Source organism: Fukomys damarensis, unplaced genomic scaffold (genome assembly GCF_012274545.1).
Source record: "Fukomys damarensis isolate Sample0158 unplaced genomic scaffold, DMR_v1.0_HiC HiC_scaffold_4, whole genome shotgun sequence".
Lineage (NCBI taxonomy): Eukaryota > Metazoa > Chordata > Mammalia > Rodentia > Bathyergidae > Fukomys > Fukomys damarensis.
Window position 1 is genome coordinate 36,628,049 of NW_022900916.1, and position 12,902 is coordinate 36,640,950.

The 12,902-nt window shown below is 38.3% G+C and overlaps 1 protein-coding gene across 4 annotated transcripts in view; it reads left to right on the top strand.

The window, feature by feature from the left end:
* Positions 1-12,902, top strand: part of Tsga13 (testis specific 13) — a 22,409-nt gene that overhangs the window by 2,782 nt on the left and 6,725 nt on the right. For all 4 annotated transcript variants that reach the window (XM_010633527.3, XM_010633529.3, XM_010633526.3 and 1 more), the window contains 3 exons: positions 2,132-2,204; positions 9,863-9,934; positions 10,814-11,020. In XM_010633527.3, the coding sequence (XP_010631829.1) occupies positions 2,132-2,204; positions 9,863-9,934; positions 10,814-11,020 (352 nt within the window). The remainder of the gene's footprint in view (positions 1-2,131; positions 2,205-9,862; positions 9,935-10,813; positions 11,021-12,902) is intronic.

Consider the following 12,902-nt stretch of genomic DNA (forward strand, 5'->3'; position numbering starts at 1 on the left):
TTTTTTTTTCTTTTTTTTTTTTTTTTTTTTTTGAGACAAGGTCTCCCTATGTAGCCCAGGCTGGCCTTGAACTCACTATGTAGTCCAGGCTGGTCTTGAACTAGCAGTAATTCTCCTACCTCAGCTTTCCAAGTGCTGGGATTACAGGCATGTGCCACCATGCCTGGCTACTAATTTGCTTTGCAATTCACAGCATTCTGAACAGGCTAATCACAGAGTAGATCCTCATTAAAGATATTTTAGTTGACTGATAGCAGATAAAAAAAATCAGAGCGTGGTTTGTGTTTCATGCAGTAAGCAGAGTAACTTTGATGAAAGGGTTGTTCAAGGTGAACACTGCTGAACTGTCTAAAGAAGTACTTTCTGTGTAGTCCTAGGCTTTAAATTCGCCTCCAAGAAGAGTATCTGAAATCTGTGCTGCCTTTTAGATAGCAAAGAATCATTTTTAAAGGTGCCACTATAAAGATTATATTACATTTTTAATTATTAGGTAATTTACAGCCATAGGATATATCAGACAAGTACAAACTTGAAGATGTTAATTTGGGATAAATTTATTTTGGTTTATCCACAATGAGTCTCCTGTTCCCCTTAGGGCCATTTTTAAGGCCCATTTCCTGGGCTGATATGGTGGTGTATACCTGTAATCTCAGTAATCCAGGAGGCTGAGGCAGAAGGATCTCGAGTTTGAGCCCAGCCTGGAAAATTTAATGACTTATGGAAACCACATCTCAAAATTTTAAAAATAAATAAGGGCTAGGGTTAGAGCTTACTCAGTTGGAAGGCCATACAGTACAAACAAACAAATAAACAAATAATTTCTTGCTTGAATTAATGGTTATGATGGCCAGCAAGGGATAGTAATAGATGAAATCCCTAGATGGGATTTGATCTTGGATTTGGAATTATCTATACCATGCTATAGCCAGTTGAGCTACCAACTACCTAGGCTTAGCTATTTCTACTTTTGTTATTTGGTTCTTGTTCAGCTATTCTCATTTTAACTTATATATTTATTTATTTTTTGGTACTGGGGATCAAACTTGGGACCTTGCACTTACAAGGCAGGTGGCAGCACCACTGAGCTAAATCCCCAGCCCAGCTATCCTCATTTTTAAATGAGAGAAGTCCAATTGAGGTACTTGCAGAATTCTTTTAAATTTGAGCTAGCTGAACTCCAAAATGGAACTATCTCTAAGGAGGAAGAGGGGCATTTATTTTAATTATTAATCCAATCTTCCTGATGAGCACTTTTTTTTTCTATGTTCTGGCTGGAAGTAGGTTTTAAAAGAACCAGGGAATTCCCACTATTTATTAAATATTGTGACTCCTACCTCTTTCCTTTTTCCTCAAAGGGAATCATTGTCAGGTGAGAGATGGGAAAGGAAGGGAAAGAGCAGAATACGAAAGTATTTGCCATTGTAGATCACTTTTTCATTGTAGATCTTAATTCTTGGAAGAGAAATCTTAGATGTGGTTAGGGAAATGAGTTAGCTAGTGATCCAAGCAAGGTTCATAAGTAATGGATATTTGTTGCTAAGTGTCATGACCTATATTCCTTCTCATGGATTCACTGGCTAATTGTTAATTAGTCATTGACAAGGGCCATTTCTATGTGGAGGAAGAGGAGAGAAGTATGCATTCAAATTCTTAGGTTGTCTTTGAGGATGTTGTAAGGGTCTGACTGCCCAAAAGAATTTCTATAGGCAGTCCACTAGGGCATTTTTTTTTTCAGTGCTGGAGAGAAAAACCAGGGCCTGAACACTGAACTACACCCCCAGCACTTTTTTTTTTTTGACACTGATTATTACTAAATTGCCCAAGTTGGGCTCAAAGGTGTGATCTTCCTGTCTCAGCCTCCCAGCATTTACAGGCAAGCCTAGTTTAAAGTACTTCTTTGACCAAAAACTTCTATTTTTGAAGAAACTAGCTCATTATAATGTCAGTGTATCTTCAAGAGGTCCTACTTGTTTAGCCTTTTACACTGTAGTCCTATTCTTTACTACACATGCCATTTGTGATGAAGTAATCTAAATTAGGCCCCTAATTTTAGTTGAGGGAGATTGAGACATATAGAAGGACCAGGACTGTAAGTCAGCAGATGCAGCTGGATGTTCTGCCTCTTTTTCAGGTTTCAAAATGGTAGAACCTCAGAAAACAGCCCACTTAAACTTGAGAAAGGAACAGTTACTGATGATGATGAGGTAAGAAAGAGCAGTAGCAAATCTTTTGTATGCTTTCTTTGGGGTTGCTTAGGAGCCTTTTATAAGATGGGTCTACAAACTTCCTATTGGAAAGCAAACATGGGTTAAAGCTTATATATAGAACAAGGTCAATTCATCTCACTTTGTGAAAGAAGCACAGTGAAAAGAGACAAGGACATATTAGAAACAAATCAGATATCAACTCCCCACAATGAATGTAATCATTATATACTGTAAACATGTATTAATAAAAATGAAAAAAATAATTTCAAAATATTGGGACACAAGACTTAGGAACTAGTACTCTGAGGGAGTGGTAAACCTTGAGTTACTTAGACTTGCTACCTCTTATAGCAAAAGTCCCTTAGGCATCTTGGTTGCTTTCCTAGGATTATCATATTCAAGTCAATGTCTTAGGCTTTTACCTCATGAGACAGTGATAATGCAGGTCAACATAACAAAACTAAAAACATATTCCAATTTGGACAGTCTTGTGGCTTTAGTTAACTGCTGGAGGCTAATTTGGAACAGAGATACAATACCTCAGAAAAAATCAGCAATGAAAAACATTTTACCCAGAGTATTTCCCCTCTAAAATTAATTTTTAAAAACTATTTAAAAAACAAAAGTCTTCAAGCAGCTGTGTGGACCACAGTGGCGCAAACTGCAGGCAGATCCCAGCCAGGGCCCTGCCCCATCCCCAGAGGTGCAGGCACACCTGCCCAAGCCATGGCTCACCTAGAAAAGAGCTGCAAAAGCTTCATCCAGAGTTCCGCCATACCATCAGCCACAGCCAAGGGCCCACCTAGAAAAGAACCACACAGATGCACATGCAACAGCCAGAGGCTTGCCCCGATACCATTGATAAGTACCTAGAGACCCTAGCCAGAAGCCCACATAGACAACAGGAAATGGAAAACATAGCCCCCAGGCAAAGGCACCCCCCAGACAACAGCTACATAGGGGCCCCAGGGAGAGGCACCCCTAGATACCATCCCAAGTGCCCACAGGCCCCAGCCAGAAGACCTCCCAGACAACAGGTCAGTTCAGGGATACAGAAGGCCACCATTCTAAACCTAAGAATTATGTACTGGAGAGCAGCAGAGTAAAGGCTGCTCAGTGGCTTGCTTAGAATTGAAGACCACTGGGTGAGCAAAAAAGTCGCCTCAAGAAAGGCACAGCAGGCTGCATCTGTTGAAATGAGAAGACATGGAAATAAGTCTCAAAACCAGACTTCCATATCACCTCAGGCAACCCCAAAGAGCAACGAGATATAACAATCTGATACTCAACCACCTGGACTCCCTGAATTGGCAATAAAAGAGGACCTGGAAAAAAATGAAAACAGAAAAAATTTCTCAGATAACAGCAGAGATTGTGCCCATAGTACAAGACATGATTAATAAATCTAGAATGGACACAGATAAAAAATAGAGGAGCTGAGAAATATGATGGAATATCAACATAGGAAACAAATGGAATCTATAAAACAGATGCAAACAGATTTTCAGGAGATTAAACACTCCAAAAAAGTTTATGTAACAGAATGAGCCAATGAGAGGACAGAATTTCAGATACAGAAAATAGGACTGCAATTAGTGACCAGGAAAAACAAATCTTAAAAATAGTAAGGGACCATGAGAAATCAATCCAGCAGCTGCTACATGATTCAAAGAAGAATAGCATAAGACTGATCAGAGTCAGTGAAGAAACAGGAGAGAGTGCAGATCACACACACACACACACACACACACACACACACACACACACACAAACTGTTTACAGAAGTAATGGCAGAAAACTTCCCAAGTAGGGGAAAAGAACTTGACATACAGGTAAGTGAGGAGTATAGGACTCCAACTAGCCATGATTTTTTAAAAAAAATCTATACATAGGCATATAATACTTAAGATTCCAGAAACCCAACAGAAGAACAAAATTTTACAAGCAGTTAGAGAAAAGAAACAGATCACATACAAAGCAAAGCCCATCAGAATCAAAGGAGACTTCTCAACACAAACCAACAAGGCAATAAGAGGATGGAGTGACATATTTCAAGCCCTAAAGAAAAACAACTTCCAACCCAGATTGCCATACTCTGCAAAACTATCTTTCAAAATTGATGGAGAAATAAGATAGTTTCATGACAAAGAGGACCTTAGGAACTTCATGATTACCAAACCAGCACTCCAAAAAATTTTAAACAATATCCTAGGAAAAGACAATGAGGATCACAACCCCAGGATGCCCAGCAGAATGAACCCATCAGGCATGACAGGAAATTAAATGCAAAGGGGGAGAATCCAACAAAAAGAAAAAGTCATGACAAGGATACGTTAATACATATCAGTTATAACCATCAATGTTAATGGTCTAAATTCACCAATCAAAAGAAACAGATTAGCAGAATGGGTCAAGAAGCAAGATCCAATAATATGTTGTGTACAAGAAACACACTTAATTCAAAAAGAAACTCATAAACTAAAAGTTAAAGGGTAGAAAATAATACTCCATGTAACAGGAACCCCCCAAAAGCAGGAGTAACTTCTTTGTAGATCACATGGATTTTAAACCAATACTGATTAACAGAGACAAAGAAGGACACTACATCCTTGTAAAGGGCAAAATCCAAAAGGCAGAAATAACAATCATAAATATATATACACCAAACAATAGTGCACCCAACTATATAAAAGAAATACTAATGGACATGAAAAATCAAATAAGCACTAACACAATAGTAATGGAGGACCTCAATACCCCACTGCCACAAATACATTAACTAGACAGAAAATAACAAAATACTAGAACCCAATCAAACTACTGAACAAATGAATTTAACAGATGTTTACAGAGTGTCTCACCCTACTAAATCAGAATACACATTCTTATCAGCTGCACATGGTTCATTCTCCAAAATAGACCACATACTTGTTCATAGAACATCTTTAAGTAGGTGCAAAGGAATTGAAGTTATCCTCCGCATATTATCAGACCATAGTACAATGAAATTGGAGAGCAAAAGCAAAAGAAACTGCAAGAATTTCATAAATACATTGAAATTGAACAGCAAATTAAATTAGAAGGAAATTAAAGAAGAAATCAGACAGTTTCTACAATTAAATGACAATGACAATACAACATATCAGGATCTATGGGACACAATGAAAGCAGTCTTATCAGGGAAATTCATAGCAGTGAATAATCATATTAGGAAAACAGAGAGCACAATTAACCTAATGCTGAACCTCAAGCTTCTAGAAAAAGAAGAGCAGAACCCAAAGCTCATATAAGGGAGGAAATTATAAAGATCAGGGCAGAAATTAATGCAATGGAGACTAAGTGAACAATACAAAAAAAATATCAAAGAAGCCAAGAGTTGGTTCTTTGAAAGAATAAACAAAATTGACAAACCCTTACCCAACCTTATCAAAAAGAGGAAAGAAAAGGCTCAAATCCATGCAATTAGGAAGGAAAAGGGTAAAACTAAAATGGACCCAGCAGAAATCCAGAGGATCATCAATACCTACTTTCAGAACCTATATGCCAATAAGATGGAAAATACAGAATAAATGGACAGATTCCTAGATACATATGAATTAGCAAAGTTGAAGGAGGACCTAAAAATTCTAAATGATACACTATCAATCAATGAAATTGAAAATGTAATTAAAAACTTACCAACTACGAAAAGTCCGGGTCCTGACGGCTTCATGCTGAATTCAACAAGATAATTAGAGAGGCACTACTGCCACTACTGTTTAAATTCTTCAGTGAAATTGAAAGGGAAGCAATACTCTCAAATTCATTGCCGGAAACAAGCATCACCTTGATCCCCAAAGCAGAGAAAGGCCAAACCAAAAAAGAGAACTATAGGCCAATCTCACTAATGAACATAGATGCAAAAATCCTTAATAAGATACTCACAAATAGACTGCAGAAGATCATCAAGAAGATCACACACCTTGACCAAGTGGGATTCATCCCTGGGATGCAGGGATGATTCAACATACACAAATCAATAAATGTAATACACTATATTAATAGACCCAAGGACAAAAACCATATGATCATCTCAATAGATGCAGAGAAAGCATTTGACAAAATCCAACATGCATTTACGATAAAAAAAACCCTCCAAAAAATTGAAATAGACGGTGTCCACCTCAATCTGATAAAAGCCATCCATGACAAGCCAACACCCAATGTCATACTAAATGGTCAAAGACTCAAATCCTTTACACTAAAATCAGAAACAAAACAAGGATTCTACTACACGACTCTTGTTCAATATGGTTTTGGAAACATTAGACAGCAATTAGATAGGAGAAAGAAATAAAAGGAATACAGATAGGAAAGGAAGAAGTCAAATTGTCATTATTTGCAGATGACATGATACTCTATTTAGAAAACCCCAATAACTCCAACAAAAGTCTTCTAGACTTAATAACCAAATTCAGCAAAGTAGCTGGATACAAGGTCAACACACAAAAATCAATAGCTTTCCTGTACACAAAAAACAGACTCACTGAGAGAGAAATAGGGCAAAAAATTTCTTTCACAATAGCTTCCAAAAAATTGAAATACCTAGGAATCCACCTAACAAAATCAAATACCTCTATTCTGAAAACTACAACACTCTGAAAAAAAGATATTAAAGAGGATATCAGAAAATGGAAAAGCATCCCTTGTTTCTAGGTAGGAAGAAGCAACATAGTAAAAATGGCCATACTTCCCAAACTGCTATATAGATTCAATGCAATCCCAATTGAAATTGCAGCAGCATACTTCACAGACCTTGAGAAAACAATCCAAAAATTCATTTGGAACAAGAAGACACCTAGAATAGCAAAAGAAATTCTAGGCAATAAAGATAAAGTAGGAGGTATCACAATCACCAACTTGAAACTATAATACAAAGCTACTATGATTAAAAACAGCATGGTACTGGCAAAGGAACAGACCTGAGGACCAGTGGAACAGATTAGAAGATGCAAACAAAACACCAGGCACATTCAGGCACCTCATTTTTGACAAAGGAGCCAAACACCCTCACTGGAGGAAAGATAGCCTCTTTAATAAATGGTGCTGGAAAAACTGGGTTTCAACTTGCTAAAGTTTAAAACTAGACCTATATCTCTCACCATGCACTAAACTAAAATCAAAATAGATTAATCACCTAAATATTAAAACAGAAACACTAAACCAGCTGAAAGAGAGGGTAGGTAGAACTCTTGAAGACATTGGCATAGGAAAAGATTTTATGAACAAAATCTCAGTTGCATGTCAACTAGCACAATCAATCAACAAGTGGGATGTCTTCTTATTAAAAAGCTTCTGCACAGCAAGAGAAACCACCAACAGTGTGAGGAGACAACTCACAATATGGGAAAAAATTTTCACCAGCTCTTCTTCAGACAAATGATTACTATCTAGAATATAAAAAGAACTTAAAACAATCATATCTCCCAAATTTAATGACCCAATCCAAAGATGGGCATCTGAAATGAACAGATATTTCTCAGACAAATAAGTAGAAATAGCAAATTAACATGAAAAAACATTCAACATCACCAATCATTTGAGAGATACAAATGAAAACAACACTAAGATTCCACCTCACCCCAGAAAGAATGGTTGCTATCATGAAATCACCCAATAAAAAATGCTCGTGGGGCTGTTGGGAAATAGGAACATTGCTCCATTGCTGGTGCGAGTGTAGACTGGTGCAACCGCTGTGGAAATCAGTATAAAGATACCTCAAAGAACTAGGTTTGGAAGTCCCATTTGACCCAGCTATTCCCCCGCTGGGTATCTTCCCAAAATAATTAAAGAAATCATACCACAGTGATATATGCTCACCCATGTTTATAGCAGCACAGTTTATAATAGCTGAAACTTGGAAACAGCCCGATTGTCCATCAACTGGAGACTGGATAAAGAAAATATGTGTGTTTGTGTGTGTGTTTTATAAAACAGAGTACTACTCAGTCACAAAAGAATGAGAAACTAGAGACATTTATAGCTAAATGGATGCACATTGAGGTGATATTCTTAAGTGAAATAGGACACATGTAAATACTGAATAGTTTCTCTAGCGTAAGAAACTGAAAGTGTAAATATGGACTATAAGAAGAAAAAGTGCAAAGGGAAAGGGGAAGTGGGGGGTAGGAGAAAGAAAGATGGGAATGGAATTAATATGAAAAAAAGAAGAAAATAGAAGCAAAGTCTTTGTAGATAGGGAGGGATGAAGGGGTTGAAGGGAGGGCAAGGAATTAGGGAAAAAATAAGAACCAAGATAGATTATGTAAAGGTGCAAATTTCCAATGATAAATGTGATTACATTGTATAACTTAAATGTACCAATAAAAATAATTAATTAAAAAACAGAATAAAAGTCTTCATATCTTTCTCCCAGGTTTAAAAAATTTCTTAGATTTCTAGTAATTGTAAATATACCACATATGTCATATTTCTGAAGCAGGCTTTTCATAATACATTTTTGTTTTGAATAAGTAAACTTCCTTTTCCAAAAAGATAATAAAAATTTATTGGTTATATCTTTGAATTTTTCCCATATTTCATCCCACCCTCCCCAAGGTATGTATGGGTGTCCCTGCTATTCCTGTGCCTGTCTTATTCCAATGACCAAGAATTGCCAGCTAACTTGGCATTTTCCTCCTGAAGTACATCATCTCCTCTTCCAGAGCGCTGCCTTCTTCATTTACCTTCTTGCTTTCTTTACCTTCCATTGTGTATCTACTTTATCCTGAACCCTCTCTTACCATACTTCCTCTTTGGGGGCATAGCATCTTTAGAAATGCTGATCCATACACAGGATCATGATCCCCTCCCCTAATTTCTGATTATGTCAAGCCCAGAGAAAATCAGAGCTTTTACTTTCCATGTTCTTTCCCTTTTGATTTATCCTTAGATAGTCTGGGGCTGGGTGAGAGGGGAAGCAACAATGCCAGAAGCAGCAACTGGGAGATGGAAGAGGTTCAGCCACAACCCTCAATTCACAGATAGCCAGCACTACCACCAGTGCAACAGTGCAAAGTAGCAGACAGAAGTGATAACAGAATTCAATTACTTTTTGCAACATTTCTGGAAGAATTGCATTCTCCAGAGATGTTCAAAAATGCAAAAGGCACTGTCTCCTCTTCTCCATTCCTCTCTGAGTGTGTCTGCTCCCAGCTCAGTTGCAGAGTTGCATCTAGGGCACCCTGGCACCCACAACCCTTAGGTTGTTGCCATGCTATAATTACTTTTCTCCTGAGAGGCTGTCCTCTATGTTTACTGCCACCTGATCTCCCTCCTGTAGAGATGGAAAAAGCAGATAAAGAAGTGTGATTTCATGCAGTGATTTGTCTTAATCCAAACTCTGATGCTAAGTCTACTTCACCTCCTAACAGCATCACCTGACATTTCCTAAACCTGGTTCATGCTTCCATTTATAAGCTTCCCTCTCATGATGTTCCAGGTCCCAGCTCTTTTTGCTGTGCCCCCTGCTCCAGAAACCCAGTGTGCAAAACATAAAGAACAGTGTTCTCCTCACTTGGCATCCATTAGAGAACCCTTTCTAATGAGCCCACATAAGCAGTGAAATATTAAGACAGGTACAGTGTGAAATCACTAATTCTGATTATTGTCTTTAGATTTTTGATGCAGTCAGCCAATCAAAATTTGTCCTAGAGAACCTTCGATACTACACAACCCATCCAGATTTGGTAGGTGGAAAAGCATTCCCCCAAAATCTCACCCAAAAGGGTGAGTTTCAGCAGCAGTGCAGAGGCTCAGTACCCAATGTCCCCCAATGCCAGATGTGCCCCATCCATTTCCAGGACAGGGAGGTGGGCAGAGCAACTCTGGCTCCAACGCCAGAGGCAGTTTTTGCAAATTTTGTGGTGAGGTGAGAGAAGGGCCTGGGAAGTGGTTCTTCCACCTGATATTTTTCTCAGTTGAGAAAACATGTTTATAATCAGAGAAAACATTTATAATTCATTCCCTTCTGTTCCCTTCTCCCCTCTCTAATACTCTTATTGAGAAAAAAGCAAATGTAGTGGGGTTGCCCCATCCCACCCACACCTTAAGTGACATGCTGTGCTTTGTGACTGCCTTTCCTTTGCTTATGAACGCCTGCCTGCTCAGGCGGCTGTGCGGGTGGGAGGCAGTGGCAGTGGGAAGATGTAAATAGGGAGGTGTTTACTGGGCTTGCTAGTGAACAACTCCATACACAAGCAGCTTGGTCTCTGGCTTCCCCTCTCTGCAGAGACAATTGTCAGGGGACAGCAAATCAAATTGAGCCACAAAGGACTTCCCGGTTTGCCCTACTATGCTGGGCACCACATTACACTATTTTTGGAAGAATTTAAGCATCTTGCTTCTGTTGTGGTGGGAAACTTTTTGTTGTGTTTTCCCAGCCTCTTAGATTATTTGAAGGGGAATAAAGGCCCTAAGGGAAGATGAGGATGGAGAGCTTCTGAGAGTTTAGGATCAACAATTTGCTCAGCCTTTGACTCTACCCCACACAGTAGTTTATCCAACTGATTTGCTCCTTTTCTCAATCTTATCTCATTGTCTTGCTGGAAACTTTTCTATTCACCCAGGCCCAGTACTATGAGCCTCTGAAGCCCACTACAACGCAGAAATTCCTGGATCAAAACAGGAAAATCACTAGCTTCATGTTAAAAGTAACTGAATATGATCAGGATATGACCTTACTGATTATGACCAACAACCCACCTCTCTGCTCAATCTGCCAGCAGGAGAAGGACAGTGCTCCGAAATACTTTTCCAAGGATTTATTGTTCAAGGTAATGGTACTTAGGGAAGTCTCCTGGCTCTCTAACCATGGACTCTGAAGAATTAAGAGTAAATTTGAGAGGGCCAGGGATTTAGCTCAGCAGTTCGGTGGCCTGCCTTGCAAACGCAAGAGTTCGATCCCAGGTACCACAAAACAAACAAACAAACAAACAAAAACCAAAACAAACAAAAAAAGAGTAAAATTGAGAAAGGCACTAACTTAACATGGACAACGATACCCAGGAAACTACCTTTGCCTTCTTGTTCCTAGTCAGATGATTCAAAAAGCAGAATCCAGAGGGCCTGTAAAATATTCAGAACAGGAATTCTACAAGGTTGGGTCATGAAACACCATTGCAGGGAGAAGATGGTGTCTCAACTGCAAAGTGTTTCTCTTTGGTTGCAGATATTTGGTTTGTAATGACCAAAGGGAAACTGTCCACTGGTTTTCTAGTTGAGAATAATGTAGTAAATGATGAATCAGTAACTGAGGAACAGCAATGAATATTTAAATGGGAAAAGAGTAAATGTTGTTTTATTTTCAGATGTCAGGAGAAGGAAAAACAAATTTACCATCACAGTAGATAGATATTTGGAATTTTATTAGAGGCTAAAGATGTTCAAATACCATTCAATAAACCATTGTTGAACATAGAGTAAGCAAAGAACCAGACTAAAAAGATGATTGTAGGACAGTTTCTATTTTGAAGGAACTTGGAATCCATTTGGTGATCGATAAATTAGATATATAAAATAATTCAATATACCAAGATATATGAATAATCAAAGAATATACAAGATACAGAAGTAATGTAGACTACAGAGCAATATTTCTGTTGGCAGAAACAGAGTAATCAAGGAGGTGACTCACAATAAAAAATAGGAAAATGTTTCAATCACAGAGAAGCACAGAGGCATGGAGGCACAAGAAAGTGCCTGAAAGTGAGGCACTTTCAGGGAGACCTAAGAGAGTAAGTAAGTAAATGGCAGGCGATAAAAGGCTATAATCAAATTTGTGAATTAGAGAGAGGATTTTGCAGTTTGAAGAAAGGTGCTTAAATTGTGGAAGAGACAAAATCCAAAAAGATTAGTTATGATGTTACTGTAATAGTCAAGATGAAAGTACTAAAGATTCGAACTATGTCAACAGTAGAGGAAGTGAAGCATTGATATGAGACATTTAGGAATCAGGATCTAAGCAAAATATTGACAGCCTTGAGAAAGGGTCTAATCTAATAAGATGAAATTAAGTAAAAGTGCAAACAAGGAATATAATCGAAATTAGGGAATGGGATATCCCAAGATAAATCCTTAGCTGGACATGGTGGTGCATACCTGTAATACCAGCACTTGGGAGGCTAAGGCAGGAGTTCGAGGCCAGCCTGGACTAATAGTAAGTTCAAGACCAGCCTGAACTACACAGTGAGACCGTTTCAAAAAACAAAAACAAAACAAAACAAAAGCAAAGAAACCAAGACGGATCCTTAGACTAAAATACAGCAAATTTGGAATTAGTACATTCCAAATTTCTCAGTTGCTAGATGGATGGCAGTGAGCAATGCCTCTTCAAGTGGAAGATAAAATTCTACTACCATTAGATAATGGTATGTGAGACAAAAGGAATGAACAAATGCACTGCCTGTGGTCTCTTGGGTCTCAGAATTTGTGCCATTTGAAGGTAAGTTTGGTGGTCATTTCTAATGGAAGTCCATAATATGCACTGAGGGAGAGATAAATCCTAGGCCAGGATTGCCTAGCTCAACATTGAGAAGAAAATACAAGGCTTGGGCAGGGGATTTAGCTCAGTGGTGCCGCCACCTGCCTTGCAAATACAAGGTCTCGAATTTGATACCTGGTACAAAAAAAAAAAAAAAAAAAAAAAAAAAAAAAAAA